Source organism: Hydra vulgaris, chromosome 13, assembly GCF_038396675.1.
Source record: "Hydra vulgaris chromosome 13, alternate assembly HydraT2T_AEP".
Taxonomy (NCBI): domain Eukaryota; kingdom Metazoa; phylum Cnidaria; class Hydrozoa; order Anthoathecata; family Hydridae; genus Hydra; species Hydra vulgaris.
This window is the reverse complement of record NC_088932.1, coordinates 44,373,257-44,391,043: the sequence shown is the minus strand read 5'-3', so window position 1 is coordinate 44,391,043 and position 17,787 is coordinate 44,373,257. Positions and strand designations below refer to the sequence as shown.

The following is a 17,787-nucleotide window of genomic DNA, read 5'->3' as shown; positions in this document are numbered from 1 at the left end:
TTGCTGCTTGCCGAGCAGTATTTCTAGCATTTTGTTCATTATTAATTTCATCTCGTAAGTCTATCTCTTTAATTTTTGCCACAAACAACTTGCCTATTATTATTTCTAATTTCTACACTAATATCTGCTTCTAGCCTAATATCATCCATTTAAAATTCACTTTTAATTAGAGTAGTAACAAAAAATATTGAACCAATTCTGAAGATTGCGAACTTTCCTATTTAATTTTTTTCTACTCTAAATAGCACACACAAATAGTTTTTATATATAACAGACTGTCATTTAAAATAAATTACACAATAATCTTATGACTTTAAAAATATATATATATATATATATATACATATATAATTATTTATATATACATATATATATATATATATATATATATATATATATATATATATATATATATATATATATATATATATATATATATATATATATATATATATATATATATATATATACATACATATATATACATATATATATATATATTAGCTAGGAGATGTTTGAAAAAAAAATTAGCCTAGCAAATAATAATAAAAAAATAATTAAAAACATGCAGTTCTAATAATAAACATACAGCTAACAAAGGAAAATTTAAAAAAAAAACGTTGTAAACCCTTTGTTGTAAACTTAAAAAGCATTTCTTTAAAAAAAATTATTCGTAAACGTTTTTTTCAAAAGTTCACAAAACTTTACAATATTTCGTTCTTCTTTACCACATTAATACATTATTTAATACATTTAAAATATAAAATGTAAAGAATAAGTATATAAATAAGAAAAACATTGCATAGAAAAAATAAAAATCAATGCACCTTATAGAGAAAAGTTGTTGTGACTTACCAGAGTAGTAGTTGTAAAATATTATTATTTCATGTTAGGTTTTACAAAATAATTTATGATGGAACATCATGATTCCAAAATATTTATTATAAAATCTTGTAGTAACCAGCGCTAAAGACAAAAAGTCAAATTAAGATAAGTTAAGTAAGATGACATTCTTATATAACAGACCATAAGTAAGAACATTAAGCAAAATGTTTTTAAAATACATTATTATGTATTTTTGACACTAAACACTATCGAGTAACCCTCTGTTATAAGTACATCAATTGGCTCACAAAGTTGACAAATCTTACTCTACACATTTACAAAGTCACAACACTTTGAAACAACATAATATAAACATATGTATCAACTTTAAACACAATAAATGTGTTTAAATATGTATATAAGGTTAAATATATACCTTTACACATATTTAAACACATTTTTAAAAACAATTTATAACACATATTAACACATACACAAACAATAAAAAAACACTCTACATTATTATAAAAACACATTGATAAAACAACTATAAATTGCTTTTTACCACATACACATAGATATCAAAAATTATAAATGCAAACAATAAACGTGTACAAACAAAAATTTTAAAAATGACGCATAAAAAATTTAAAAAGATTCAAAGTAAACAAAATATGTATTTACAAACAATACTCCTTACCTTTTTCTTTTATAAAAACTGTAATCCTCATAACAAAATTTTACTTTGAAATACAATAACATGTGACATGCCGTGTCAGTGTTGGCACAAAACTTGAATTTAATTTTTTCTAAATTTTCTAAAAAAGAACAAAAATAGTTAATAGCATCACAAAAATTTTAAAGTAGTATTTTATGGAAAAAGCATTAGTTTAACTTTAAATAACATCTGTACTCCTATTTTCCTTCGAAAAAAATAAAATAATAAAGCTGCTAAAAGAAAAGCTAAAACAAACAAAATATAAACGATTTAAAAATTTAAAATCCTTTCTACTTAAAATCCTTGCTACTTCATCTATTAAAAGTTTAAATCCTTTCTACTTTATTTAATAAAAATGCATATACAAGTATTTTATGCACTTACTTCAACTATAATATGATCTTAACGATGATTATTTATCTTAGTATGATTCTTTATGTAATATATCTGATCTAATAATAAAATTTCATTAGGAAAAAAGTTTCAACTCGCTTAAGAGATCTTTCTCCAATGATTTCGTGCATTTCGAGAACGCGTTCTTTCAAAGCATAACTAATAAAACGACATTAAACATTAAACGTTAAACGTTTCTGTAGCATTAAATTAAGATTAATATTAAGAATAATATTAAGATTATAGAAACTGTATTTTTAAACAACGTAGAATTCTGAACTAGTTTTTGATTTGCTGCACGAAAACAACAACGATGATACATCGACAAGTTGCTCGAAGAAAAACTTGGAAGGTTAACATCACTGGTTACAAGATACTTAAAAAACCCAAGTCTAAAGCAAAACAAAATGAATACAGCACATGCGGTGTCACCTGCAATAAGATTTTAATTTCTAATGTTGGTACAGTAGCTATAGTAACTGGTATAATAAAAGATTTTATAGCTGCAGGTTATAGTTCTCGTGGTGTCATACCTTTCTGTTGACCCAAACAAAATGCATAGGGCTAAGAATAATGAAATGAAAGAAAATACAATTATTGAAGCTAATAAATGTATTAACGACAATATAATTGAAATTGTGTATCATGGAAAAAAAGACTCGACCAAAACGTTATTTTTAGAAAAATATGGAAAACCTCACCCTAGAGCTGTTAAATAGAAGCATGCAAAAGTAACTTGGAAACAAACTTGACGTTATCTTGCACTCATAACGCAAAAACTTGCCATTGATCCGGAAAAACTTACAAAAAAGATAGCTAAAGCACTCTATGAGGTACTTCAAAAAAACAGTTCTACTGAATCATGCATAGTAATAGGTGGAGGTTCAACTAATACAAACACAAGATGGTCAGAGGCAAATCATGCCTATTTTGAGAAACTGTTAGAACGTAAATACTATTGAGCGATTTGCATAAAACATACAAATGATTTTAAGCCAAGACATTTAAATATATCCCTTGATTGACCGACAATTAGCAAGGATGGATTTACAGGATTAATTTGCAAAAATTTTAGATATGTAAATGATATGACAATAAATTATAATTTTACACCCCTGCCAAATAGAGAGAAACATCCGAAGTTTGATAAGAAAGACATAAAAAGCTTATCTACTGATGCTTATTTCAGTTATATAAATATGTTAATGCTATGAAATAAAGGAAAACTTTCTCCAGAACTTGCAAATCTCAAATGTGGATCACTGTCTCATTCTCGCTAGCTTAAAATAGGTATGGATTTGATGTTTTTGTGCACAAGAATTCAAATCTTTAAATACAGTGAGCTGGAGATCATGAAGGTATTAGTTAAATTTTGTGTCAAAATGTATTTTAAACTTAATTTTAAAATTTCTACCAAACATCTGCTGGAGGACGGACCAAGACATATTTTGCTGCGTCAAAAGCGTGACGGAAGCATCTGCTATTGTTTATGGCAAGAAAGAAGAGATGGATTTGTTAGAACAAGAATAATACCTAGGGAAGAACTTCCCAACTTTAAATCAAAGAAAGATGTTCTTGAAATAATGTAACTAAAAAATAAAAGAATTTCGTATATTTTGTACTTTACTCATTTTTTATTCGCAACTTAAGCCTGTAAAACTTAGAACCGCTTCAGATGAGAAGTACATTTTTATTAAAATATTTTACAAAAAAATTTTTTAAGTAGTTATAAATCTTTTAGCAAATTAAAAAATATAAGGTCGAGCAATTTTTTGATTAAAAACATTATGGACGATGACATAAACTTATTTGTTCAGAGGTGGGCAAAGGGGTAAGGGCGGGGAGAGTGTTCCTTGGCTCTTATCATTAAAAAAGTAATTTTATCCAACCTTTTATAGAAAATTGTTAAATTAATATATAAATTACTAAGATAATTATGAATAACAATTCGGTTGACAAGAATATAAAACGGTGCGCCGTTTTTTTTTTTACAAATATTTTCGGTAAGTTTTCTGTATTCGTTGTAAACACGTAAATTATTAAATAAAAGTAAACAAAAATGATTTTGTAACTGGCATGTTAGTCTAAGAAATTATTTTCCTGTTATTTAAAATTTAAGTCTTAAGGAAAAATGGATGGGTTTTTATAAAAACTTAAAAAAAAAATGAACTTAATTTTTAAATGCGTCTATTTTCGTTGAAAGCACTGTATGTTATGTTAATGAGAAAACATCAAATAACACGAATTCTATTAATATAAATAATAATTAATTATTAGATTGTAAGTTACCAGTATCATAAGCTTGTAAAAATTGTACAAACATTTTTGAACGTTAAAGTTAAATATCATCAATAATTGACTGGCTTCATTTTTTTTTAAGAAAAGTTGTAAAAAAATCTTTTAACAACTTTGCTTAAAAAAGAAGTCCAAACTTTTGTTTTAACAAACTGCCCGATATATAAAATAATTCCAAAATTTAAAGGGGAAAGTTAATGCCTTTTTTATTTTGATTCACGCACTTTACAATTGAATTTTTTTATTTTCATTTTAATTGTTTTAACGTTCTTCCACTTTTTGCTTCCAGTCAAAACTTATATGGGTGGCTTTTGCAGACTAGTAATGTTTGCCCCCTTGTTTAAACCTTTTAGATGTAGTTGAGTTTGAGTCCTAATTTAAAGTTTTGTTTTACCTACGTATTTCTTTAAGAATTTACATTCAACTAAATAAGTACCAGATTGACTATTATGTGGCAATTTAGTTTTGTTTTTTGATGTTAGCAATGTTCTTAAGTTAGATTTTGATTTGAAGACTACTCTATAGCCAACTTTCTAAAATATTTTTCTTAATTTTGGAGAAAGTGATGCATCCACAGTAACTATAGAGTACCGACGCTAAAAGAATCTGATTTAGCTTTATTGGTTTTTATGGACCAGTTTTTTCCGGAAGTGTTGTGAATGACGTCTACCTTGCTTCTAGAAAATAATAGCTTATAATGAACTTATAATGATGCAGTTTTCTGGTAGATTTGAGAAGTTGCACTAACTTACTTACACATAGTATTATAGTATACATGTTGTGGTTACGAATTGTATATATATTACGGTTGATATCTGTAAATAATATTCGCAGTCAGATGATAATAAAATATCAATAAACAAACAAGTGAAATCATTAGTGTCTCAGGGTAACTTATAAGAATTCCCCACACTAAAAGGTGGCGACCTAAGCCAGGAAATAAAAGGATTCTAAGAATAATCAAAAATGGAATCAGAAAAAGTTTACACGAGAGAGATCAATTTGATAAAAATAAACATTAAATGCATAGAACGCGATAAATAACAATAAATTGACAATAATCATGGCACTTGAAAAGTTAACAAACTTATTGACAAGATTTGATATGGCAAAGGACGAGCTGACCAGAAAAAAGTTAGACAACGGCGAAAACATTATTTAGGTAGTTCCCAGTGCGCATGGTACGTTTTTCAAAGATTTTAAAAATTTTTAATCTAATTAAAACGTCAAAAGAACGTTTTAAAAAACGTATCGTACCCATTGGGATAAATGGCTCTCAAAACCGGTAATAGATGCAACAATTGAGATTAATGTTGGATAAATTGCACACTATTAATAGAAACAAAGTTGTCAAAAAATGGGAGCTCGAAAAACAAAATTATGGGGCAAACTACATGCTGAAACATTCTACAAAAAACTCTTTGAAACAAAAACCGAACTACGCACCATTCTGTCAAGCTTTAAAATTATATAATTGCAAAATTTAATGGAGACTATAAGGACTGGTTACAATTTAAGGAATCAAGTTACGGTGAAAGTTGATAACTCAAACATATCAAATATTAGCAAGTTCAACTACTTATTGAAACTCGTTGAAATGAAACCTAGGTATGAAATACTTTGATTACCACATTCATTGGATGGATACAAAGAAGCAAAACTTGTATAAAAAATCACTTATGGAAAGGAAAATTGGGTGCACAAAGCGTTATTTAAAGATCTTGAAGAAATAATGACAGTGAACAACACGCACAAAACCAAAGAAATTCACTACTTTTACAACAAGCTTGCAAGAACAGTGCGATCATTAAAAACGATAAACAAACTGGAAACTGCTCAATCTTTTTTGTATTCATTAACGGATAAACTTGGACTAGTTCGTGAAATACTTGCGCATAACGATGGCGGATGGGAAAAATGGGGACTGAAGCATTTTGTTGAAAAGCTGCAAAAATACAGTGAAAGAAATCCATTGAACTCAGCTTTCAATAAAAGCGATGAACGAATAAAATGGGAGAATAAGAACGCAAACGTACAGTCACGGTCTTAAGAACATCAAAGCACTGCATTTAAACAACAGTCAACCCATCAAAATATCTATGTATAAATGTTTGGTAAAGTTGAATACAAAAATAAAACCCTGGGAACTGTTAAACTTAAGTATAAATATTCACCCAACAGTAATTGCAAAAGTAAATAGTGGAAAAGCAAGAATAATGTTGGTAGACCATACGTATGTACAAACTAGTTAACAAAACTAAAGTTAAAATATACACGGCAGGAACAAAATAGCATTGAACAGTTATATGCAACGGTGAGCAAACGTGTAGAAATATATAACACTACGCTTGAATCATTATTAATACCTGAGTTTTGCATCAAGATTGAATGCGTCAACGCAGAAAAATAAATACTAATCTTGTTTTTATTAACACCGATGGTCAAAGAAGTTAAAATAAATTAACAAAATTAATGAGACTGAAATTCAGCAAATATGAAATTGCAACCTGTTCACATAATACTCGGTGCTGCTGATTATCAACGAATAAAAACTACAAAATCGGTTATTATCGGAAAAAAACCTAGATAAAGATCCAGAAACGGAATTAACAATGTTGGGATGGACTCTTGCTAGGAAACGTATTCAGTTAATGAACAGACTTTCTTAATAAATTATAAGGAGTTTGAGAAAATTTGTAGTCTTGAAGTACTTGGATTATCAGACGCACACACTGAATCAATATTCCACCAAGATTTTAGCAAAAAACTGCTTTAGACAAACGAAGAATATTTAGAAACTAGGATGCCATTGCATAAAGACAATTCAAAACTGCCAGATAACATGAATCTGGCAATTAAACGGTTAAAAACTACAACAACACGTTTGGAAAAACTTAATAAACTAAAAGAGTATAATGATAAAAAAAGGAACAGATCAACGAAGGAAAATTGGAAGTAGAACCTGATATACCTTTGGGAGAGATCATTCACTACATACCTTACCAAGCGGAAAATGCTGAGCTAACAAAAGAAAATGCTGTTAATAAAAATGAGGGTTGTTTATGATTGTTCAGCTCAAAAAGACGCTCAATCACCATCAATAAACGATTGTCTAGAAGTCAAACCATTACTGCAGCCACTAATATTTGATATTCTTATATGAAATTGGATAAACATACTCTGCATATTAGCTGACACAAGGCGTTTATTTTTGATAAATTTTCCTCAACTTGCTAAATTTTACAAGGTTTTAAAAAATTATTTAGTTACGGCCCTAACGAAAACATTTTTAATAAACTTTTTTTAAAAATACAGAAAATTAGTACCGCGCAAAGTACCACGCATAACTTTTAGTACTACTTTTGCTAAAAGGTTTTAAAAGAAGATTATAAAAAGTCAAAAGTTTTTCATTAGTTCAAAAAGACTTGCTAGGTTCTCCAATAAAAAGTTGAAGGAGAAATGCAAGATAGAAGTAACGACTGTTCCTCTACATAACTAATACTTATATTGCCTTCTATTCTTTGGTTGTATAATAATGGACCAGTGGTGTGAAATTTGCATCTGGTTGTCTTTAGAAGATAAAGAGTTTATTTTTAAATATCAAATGTTCATATTTAGCATCTATACTTTATAAAGCACATTTAATAGTAAATATACTTTTATTTTTTTTTTTTGACCATAGTTTTTGTAAATGGTCATAACTAAATTATAAAAAAAGCTTAAAAAAGCCATGGTGAACTTTTTGGCTTAGTCTAGGTTTTCTGTTTCAAAACATTTATCACTTGCTTATCCTTTTTTTCCTGACCTGATTGGTCTGTTGTCTATGTTTAAAACCAGCTGAAATTAAACAAGCGCAACTTTGAGAATGGTATTTTTTAAATGACTTATTTTTTCAATGACAAATAATTTACAAATTTAAGATAATGTAAAAAAGTCATTTCCGAAGTAGAAAAACGTGTGTGTGGTTGGAAAAGGGAAGAGAAATTTTAAGCTTTGTAAAAGTATCTAATTAATATCTTTTATCATATTTTGATTGTCACACCTTATTAAAAAAAAAATCCTTTAAAAGCAAATTTTTGTTAGTTTAATAAAATTTATAAAATAAAGCAGGTATTGAGAAAATAAATTTTTTTATTAATTCAGAGTAAACAGCACTTACTACATGTAATTCAGTTATTTGAGTAATTTATGAGTAATATTTTTTTCTTTATTTAAAAAAAAAACAACTTTTTTTTTACATTGAGCTCGAAAACTCTCCCGAGGCTCTACAAACAAAAATGGAAATATTTTAAACGACAGATATCCTCATCGTAGGGTTTATACTTTTAAAATAAGGCAAAAAAAAAAAAAAAGCGCCAATATGAATTCTCATTTTTTTAAATTTGTTATTTGCAGGTTTTATGTAAAGTATTTATAATTCCTGTAAAGCTGTGGCAAATTTTTATTACTGCATTTATAAATCTAAACTTATTAACCCACATCATCAAGGTTTGCTTAGAAAGTTTTTTAATATGTTATATTTATACTATAATTTAATAAAAAGTTTTACTATCAAATGTTGAATTAAAGGTTGTAGTATGACTTAATCAAAAAAACTCTATCATTTAAACCTAATATTTCAAAAATTTAATTATCTTTCATATCAAATTGAAATAAAAAAAAAAAGCAACAGTTTTTTAAAACTTTAAAAAAGGCCCCCCAAATAATGTTGCCGTTCTGGCAAGTGGGGGCGTAAACCTAACCATTGACATGAACAAGTTGATAAATTGTTGTGTTTTTAATTTTATTTTGTTAAATAATATAATAACTTACTATTATACTAATCACTATTTCAATACTATTTAGTATTATTTGTATTTATTTATCTTGTTTTCAATTTTTAGAGATGTTTGTCAGTAACAAAGAAATGGTCATAACTAAGGGTAAACTTCTAGGAACATTAACAATACCCAAGGAATATGAAGTATCTTTTGAAATTTATTTAAATTCAACATTAAGCACATATACAAACTTAATTCACATTACTAATGGAGTCAATTGCTGCAAATTAGGGTCTAGAATTTCGACTGTATTTTTTTATAATGACATTGCGGAAATCGATGCTCCAGTAAACAACAATGGAAATTATTATTTTTACACAAAATCATTTACTCTTCAGAAATGGACAAGAGTTAGAATAAAACAGTATTTAAGTGCTGGCAACTACATTTATACTGTCGAAATCGATGGAGACACAGTACATTTGGTAGAAAATAGCAATCCTCAGGTTTTTCAAAACGTCAAACTGTTTGTCAGCAATTTATGGCATGAAGCTCTACCAGGGTACATCAGGAACTTGATTGTACAAAGTAAGAAAATTTTATTTGTTTTTCATACACATTTTTAATATATAATTCTGCATACAAACTTAAACTAGTTTCAATAACGACTTCGGATCAAACTAAAAATAAAAGTTATGTATATCTAGCGGTTCTGCAAAAAGTAATGATATTTTAAATAACAACTTAAAGTTCAGAAGGTATACCTAAATGAGGCTTTTATGAATAAAAAATCATGCTTTTTAAGATGTAACAAATCCTTTTTTGAACAACAATAAAGTTCGTTTATCAGCGGTGTTAAAATAACAACCTATAAAAATGCGTAGAAAAATTCTGAAAAGTTTTGGTTAATAAGCGTTAACTATCAGTTTGGAGCCGTAGAAAACTTGTTAAGTCTATTGTACACCACCTATTTCTATACTTCTTCCTTACTTCAATATTTTATTGTTAGCGTTAGAAAATTAATTTTATATTTATATATATATATATATATATATATATATATATATATATATATATATATATATATATATATATATATATATATATATACATATATATATATATATATATATATATATATATATATATATATATACATATAAATATATATATATATATATATATATTTATATATATATATATATACATATATATATATATATATATATATATATATATATATATATATATATATATATATACATATGTTTTTATAAATATATATATATATATATATATATATATACATATATATTTATAAATAAATATATATATATTTATATGTATATATATATATATATATACATATAAATATATATATATATATATATATATATATATATATTTATATATATATATATATACATATATATTATATTTATATATATATATATATATATATACATATGTTTTTATAAATATATATATATATATATATATATAATATACATATATATTTATAAATAAATATATATATATTTATATGTATATATATATATATATATATATATATATACATATATATATATATATATATATATATATATATATATACATATATATATATATATATATATATATATATATATATATATATATATATATATTTTTATATATATAGATATATATACATATGTTTTTATAAATATGTATATATATATTTATATATATATATATATATATAAATATATATGTATATATATATATGTATATATATATATATATATATATATATATATATATATATATATATATATATATATATATATATATATATATATATATATATATATATATATATATATATATATATATATTAGGGTGGTCCTTATTTTCGAAAGTTCATATTTTTTCAAAATTATTTGTAATTTTGTTCAGTTACACCAAAACATTAAAAATACAAAATTTCAGCTCAATCTAATAATATTAACACGTGCCGCATTGGCCCTTAAAGTTTCATGCATCTGACTGTCTAACATGCTATGACGATGCTATGCGCAACTAACCACCAAGTGCATTCTGAATTCGCTACTAGCGCAACTACAAGTCTCTACAAGTCAATTTTGTTTTTACATATTATTTGTTCAATGCTACATTCGTTTTAGTTTCGTACATGAAGTTTATAAGTAAAGACGTGCTATATAAGTAATTGATAAAAGTGCTAAAATGTCCACTTTTCGGAAAAATATTTATCTAGTTAGAGTGATGAAAAATCAAATCTGCGCTAGTAAATTACCATGTAAGCGAGATGTTTTGAGTGTACTTTTTTATAACATGAGAGTGGTAAATTTCAATCTTAATGACAGCAGTGCTTTAGTTATTGATCAAGTGGTCGTTTTTTGGAAAAAAGCAAGAATCCCAGTTCAAAAGCGTTCAAACTGTATTTCGAAATTAAAATCTTTGTACGATAATGTCAGAAATTTAGAAAAATCTAAAAATAGAGATACTGAACGGTAGAGAGAAAAAGAAAATGATTTTAAAGAAAATTTAGACAACCTTTTCGATATTGCCACCTTAAATGCGTTAAATGAGATTAAAATTGCCGAAGATAGAGAATTTTTAATTAAGCAAAGGGAGAAAGGTAGAGTAGGTTGTATGTTGGGAGTAGATATCAAATTATTACGTAAGGAAAAGCGGAAAAAAGAACGCACAGCTGCAGAGTTGAAAAGAAAAGGAGATTTTTTGGAAAATTCTAGTTGTTCGATTGCATATTTTGAAATGGAAGATAAAGAAAACGAAGATTCACAGAAAAAAGTGATAAATCAAGACAACAGTGAAGATGACACATACTTAATATCAGAATCTGAACAAGGTCCATCTTCAAACGAGAGAGGACGAAAGACGTTAATGACACCTCGCCTGGCCGCTGCCTTAGACAAATGTAAAGTGAGTGACAGGGATGCAATGCTTATTATTTCTGCCGTCCTAGAAGCTCCTAATATAGATATCACAGAGTTTGCTCTCAATAGATCGTCTATCAAAAGAAATAGAGAGATTTCGCGGAAAATAAAATATTCATTAATAAAATTGGTAGGAAATGATGCAAATTTTATTGAAGTGCATAGGGATTCCAAATTATTGCCTGATATCACAAAAAATGAGAAAATTGATTGGTTTCCTGTGATCGCGGTTGGTTTAGATTTAGAACAATTATTAGGAGTACCTGGAATTGCATCATCAGGAGGATCGGAAGTTTGCTCTGCTGTGTTTTATATCACTGATGAATGGAATTTAACCAAAAAAATTCAAGCCTTTTGTTTTGATACTACAGCATCAAACACTGGACGTATATCAGGAGCTGCAATTCTTTTTCAACAAAGGTTAGGGCGAGATATTTTGTGGCTTCCATGCCGACACCATATATTTGTGGTCGTTTTGGCTGGTGTATTCACGAGGACAAAAGCAATTGTAGCATCCGGCCCTGAATATGCTCGATTCAAAGCTATTTCAGGGCCGGAATTTTTAGATTACACCAGCGATAAAGCCGTTTGTAATGCACTGAAAGATGTAGCGCCCGAAAATATTTATTTTGTTAAACAGAAACTTGCAGAAGAGCAACCACGTGATGACTACAAAGAGTTTTTGCATTTGACGCTTATTTTTTTGGGAGATAAAACAAATGTGAGTTTTAGGGGCCCCGGTGCATATCATTTAGCGAGATGGATGTCTAAAGCAATTTATTGTTTAAAACTTTTTTTATTTCGCGATCAAATGAAAATGAGAAAGGATAATTCAAAACTGAATGCAGAAATTTGTGTTTTCGTTATATACTGTTATGTAGAGGCCTGGTTTTCAGCAACGAATACTACAGGAGCTCCCCTAAATAATATATATTTTTTGAGATAATTAGTTAAATTTAAAAATTATAACGAAAACATTGCAACCATTGCAATAACAAAATTTTTAGACAATTTATGGAATCTAAGTGAAGAGTGAGCTGCCATAGCAATATTTGACGATAGAATTGAGAGAGTTGAAGAAATTAGAATGGCTTAAAAGATCATAGAATGTGCAAGTAAAAACATAGAGACTGCGGATGAAAAAGAAGAAGAAAATGAAGAGACAGAAGTCATTGAGAAAAAACTATCGTTGCAAATCCGAGATGTCCAAAATTTTGTTCAAAAATATCTACTAACTAAATTATTGTCCGCCGATTCACTTCAGTTATTTAAACGAGTCGGTATTTGTGTTGAATTTCTTCAGGACGATCCGCTGAATTGGGAAAACAGAGAGAATTATCGCACAGGAAAAAATGTCAGTTCAACCTTAAAATATACAAATAATATTGCAGAAAGAGGAGTGAAGTTGATTGAGGATTACAATGAAAAAATGACGAAAAATGAGCATCAAAAACAATTTTTGATACAGGTATGTATAAACAAATTTAATTTTTTGTTATTTTTTTCTTGAACACATTCTATAGGCTAGGTTTAGAAAACACATTCAATATTATTTGTATTTTATTCAGGTTATTCATGAGTACCGGAGAGAGTTCCCAGTCGCCACTAAAAAGGAGGCTTACTTTAATCCAAAATATTTATCTGAAGTGGATGTATCATTTCAATAAATAAAAAATATAGTATTAGGATAAACTATATCTTTATTTTACGTTTTCATATTAACTAGTATGTTTAATACTAAAATTTAAAAAAAAAATGCGTAATTTTATGTTTACAGTCAAGCGTACATTGTCGTTCTAATAAGTAACTGCCTTACATTGAATCTCACAACTTCAGCGTCGATGCGGCACGTGTTAATATTAACCGATTGAGCTGAAATTTGGTATATTTTCATGTCTTATATAAAGATACATTCTGGCAAATAATTTCAAAACAGATCGAAAAAAAAAATTTTCCTTATAAATAAGGATCACCCTAATATCTATATATATATATATAGATATATATATATATATATATATATATATATATATATATATATATATATATATATATATATATATATATGATCCTATAAATATACATACATATATATATATATATATATATATATATATATATATATATATATATATATATATATATATATATATATATTTTGGCGTCACGGTAAGGAAGGAGGCGTGAACTTCCTGGTTAAATGCACTTCCGCGGTGTTCTGTGACAAGACCGTAAGGACTTCTTGGGGCATCTAAAAACACACACAAAAAATATATATATATATATATATATATATATATATATATATATTCTTTTAGATATATATGTAAATATATATATATATATATATTTATATTCCTATAAATATATACATATATATTTATATATATAAATATATATACATATATATATATATATATACATATATATATATATATATATATATATATATATATATATATATATATATATATATATATATATTATATATATATATATATATATATATATATATATATATATATATATATATATATATATATATATATTTATAAATATATTAAAGAGCTTCCTATATTAAAGAGCAAAACCCCAACATTTACTTATAGCAAGTACAACATTCAAACATTCATATTATTTTATCAATGGGCAAGACTTAGCGAATTTTAATTAAAATAGAATAACACAAAAATTATTATAAAATATTGCAATAATTTCTAAAGCTGTGTACTAATAATAATTATCTGGAAGACAATTACTGCAAAGACAATAAAGTATTGAGCAAATTCGCAAAAACCTAATATTTAACAGTGAAAACAAATATCGTATTGTGACCAAAAGATAAAGTTATTTTTTACTTAATTGCGTTATTTTCAGTAGCTAATGGTCAACAAACTAAATTTGGCGCCGAGTGAAAAAGTTTTAATTTAAGAAGTCGAGTTTTAATTAATTTGAACATGTATTGTAATTAATGAATGTATGTGAATATGAATGTAAATAAATGACAATAATTTTGAACATTGACTTATTTAGGTGGTAAGGAGATTATTTTGTAGAATTTATTTTCATTTTTTTAGGATTTTGTTATGATTTAAACCTATTTTATAGTGCAAGATGTAATTTGATTATTTTATAGTTGTGTTTTTTAAAGTGTCAGCTCCTCTTGATAGAAAAATTTTGAAGTGAAGAGTTTTAAGAGGGAGTTTTTAAAATTTACTAAGTGAAAGTAATGAGAAGTTAGTGAATAAAGAATTAAACAAGGCTGAATTAAAAGGAATATAAAAAATTTATTTAAGACTTATGAGAAAAAAAGTAACATAAATAATGAAATCTTGAATACGTCTGATTAAAATGAAACTGAAAATAAGGTTTTGAAAAGTAAAAGAGTAGTTTTACCATGAGTGTTTCGCTAGAGTTACACTAAAGTTGAAGAGTACATCAGTTTAATGGTTATAAAAAAGAGACTGTGAAGAGATCCACAAAAATGAATAATTCTGTTATATAATTTGATTTAAATATTTAAGGAGGTATTTGTGTGGCTAAGCATTAGCTACTTATGCGGGTCTTTTACCTAACTCTCTAAATTGTAAAAAGGCTATTGATATTTTAACAAAAAGATATGGGAATCCAAATGTTTTAATTTCTGCATATACGAGTTCCTTATCAAAAATGTCAAAAGTTAAGTCTTGGTTTCTGACAGGAAATCCCACATTAAACCCAGGTGTTTTTTTGTATAGCGCCCGTTTTCTTAATTATTTAAAACTTATTTTTTGAAGATTCGTAAGTTCCATTTTATTTGTCGCATTTTTTATTTAAGCTAAAAAAGTTAAAATACTGTTCTTAAATCTTAAATTCACAGTAAAGATAATAAGTTGTATAAAGCGTGTAAATATTTTTTTTTTTTTTTTTTTTCATTTTTTAGGTGCTCCCAGAAGTCCTTACGGTCTTATCACGTTACCGCGGGAGAGCATTTAACTAGAAGTTCACGCCTCCTTCCTTACCAATGTCGCTTATTGGGCTAGAGCCGGGATCGAACCCGGGACTTCTGGGTTCTGAACCAGAACTCTAACCACTGCGCCACGGCTGCTTAAAAAATGTTTACTATGACATCCTTTGTATAAATCAGTTTTAAAAAAAGAGTTGAACTTCATAATATTTTTATGCAACAAAAAACTTTTATTATCCAATAATTTGATTTAAACTGCTCGACAATTGTTTTGTTCTGCGAGTTCTCTTATTATGCCGCCTTGATTGCATAACAATATAATGCATTAATTTGTTAACATAACAATATAATGCTTTAATGTTTTTCTTCTTAAAAATACAAATAAGAAACACAAGCTTACTCAAAACATTATATCAATCGTACACGTGTAAGATAACAATAAAGGGATTGAAGTAAAGGTCCAGGAAACCAAGTTTATTTATTTCCATAGTTGGTTGTTACACATTAACCACCTCAAAGCAACTTTAAAATAAAGCACTATTGTTATTAAATCTCTTAAACAAAAGTTTCATTCTATTTGTTGAAAAATAATATAAATTATAATAAAATACAAGAATAATTACTAGAGAACTGAAGCCTCAAAATGACACAATTTTTAATGCTGTGTAAACTTTTTTAGTTTCTATTATCAGTTGCAATCACAAGTGCTGGCAGACAGTCTGCAGGGAATCTAAGTTAAATTATTTAACGGTTTATGTTTGATGTTATTAGGTATGACATGAAAAACATATAAACAGTTTTGCCACAGAATGACTTTATCGTTATTACTCAAATCTTTAAATCACAATAAAAATCCACTTACAATTTTAACCAAGTGTTGAATAGTTACAATTATAATCGGGATTATTCAAACATAAATAAATTTTAATTATCTTAGACCAAATATTCTTTTCTGATTTGATGTTGCATTTGAGGTGCATTTTATAATTGTATATTAAACATATTACATTTTATATTGTTTTAAACCTAAATTCTGAAACACTTTGTGGAAAATTATTTGAAAAATTAATTAAACTTAGATGAACTTTAAACAGTACTACAGCGTGACTCTATACGAAAATACATGCTACCATATACAACTTTATAAAGTTGTATATTGTTAAAATGATATTGCATTACCAACACACATGCTTTACCATGTCTTGTCTATTCTTGGAAAAAAAATATACATTAATTTATTATTTAACTGATAAATAAACATGTAAATATAATTTTAAAATAAATACCATGGAGGTATAAAAAGTTGTTTAGGTAAAAATTTTACAGCCTAATACCATTTACGGAAGCCCAGGCAAAACATGGCGAAAACATGTATATTTAAAAAGAAATTTATACCTTTTAAATAAAGAAAATCTTTTAATTATTTTATAAAACTCAGTAAACTAATTGATATGTTACAAAAATCGGTAAACTAATCACTTTATGAAACATGAAAACATAAGTCTCGAATATAAACTTGCCAGATTAATTGTAACCTTACCAGATTTTAACTAAAATTTGTTAAAGTAATGTACTTTCTGTTTTTAATCATTAATCAACACAAACCAACTCTAAAAACAAAACAAAGATATTAATAGACTTCTTTAATAAAAAAATTCTTTCAAGTCTCAAAAATGAAAAATGTATCGATGAAAAAAATCATTGCTAAAGGTTTTTTACTAACACTCAACACTACTAAAAAATTATCTGTAAATAAATGAAAAACTGCAATACAATAACAAAGAAATAATTATTTATGTATCTACCCAGATAGTACAAATGCTGAAGGAATCAGGTAAACAGTCTTAAAGCTAAAAAAAATTGTAAAGATAAGAAAATAAAAATAAAGGG

The 17,787-nt window shown here is 26.6% G+C and overlaps 1 protein-coding gene across 2 annotated transcripts in view; it reads left to right on the top strand.

The window, feature by feature from the left end:
- The window catches only part of LOC136089327 (uncharacterized), an 86,033-nt gene that overhangs the window by 18,122 nt on the left and 50,124 nt on the right, over window positions 1–17,787 (top strand). For both annotated transcript variants that reach the window (XM_065815291.1, XM_065815292.1), the window contains exon 2: window positions 9,115–9,579. In XM_065815291.1, the coding sequence (XP_065671363.1) occupies window positions 9,115–9,579 (465 nt within the window). The remainder of the gene's footprint in view (window positions 1–9,114; window positions 9,580–17,787) is intronic.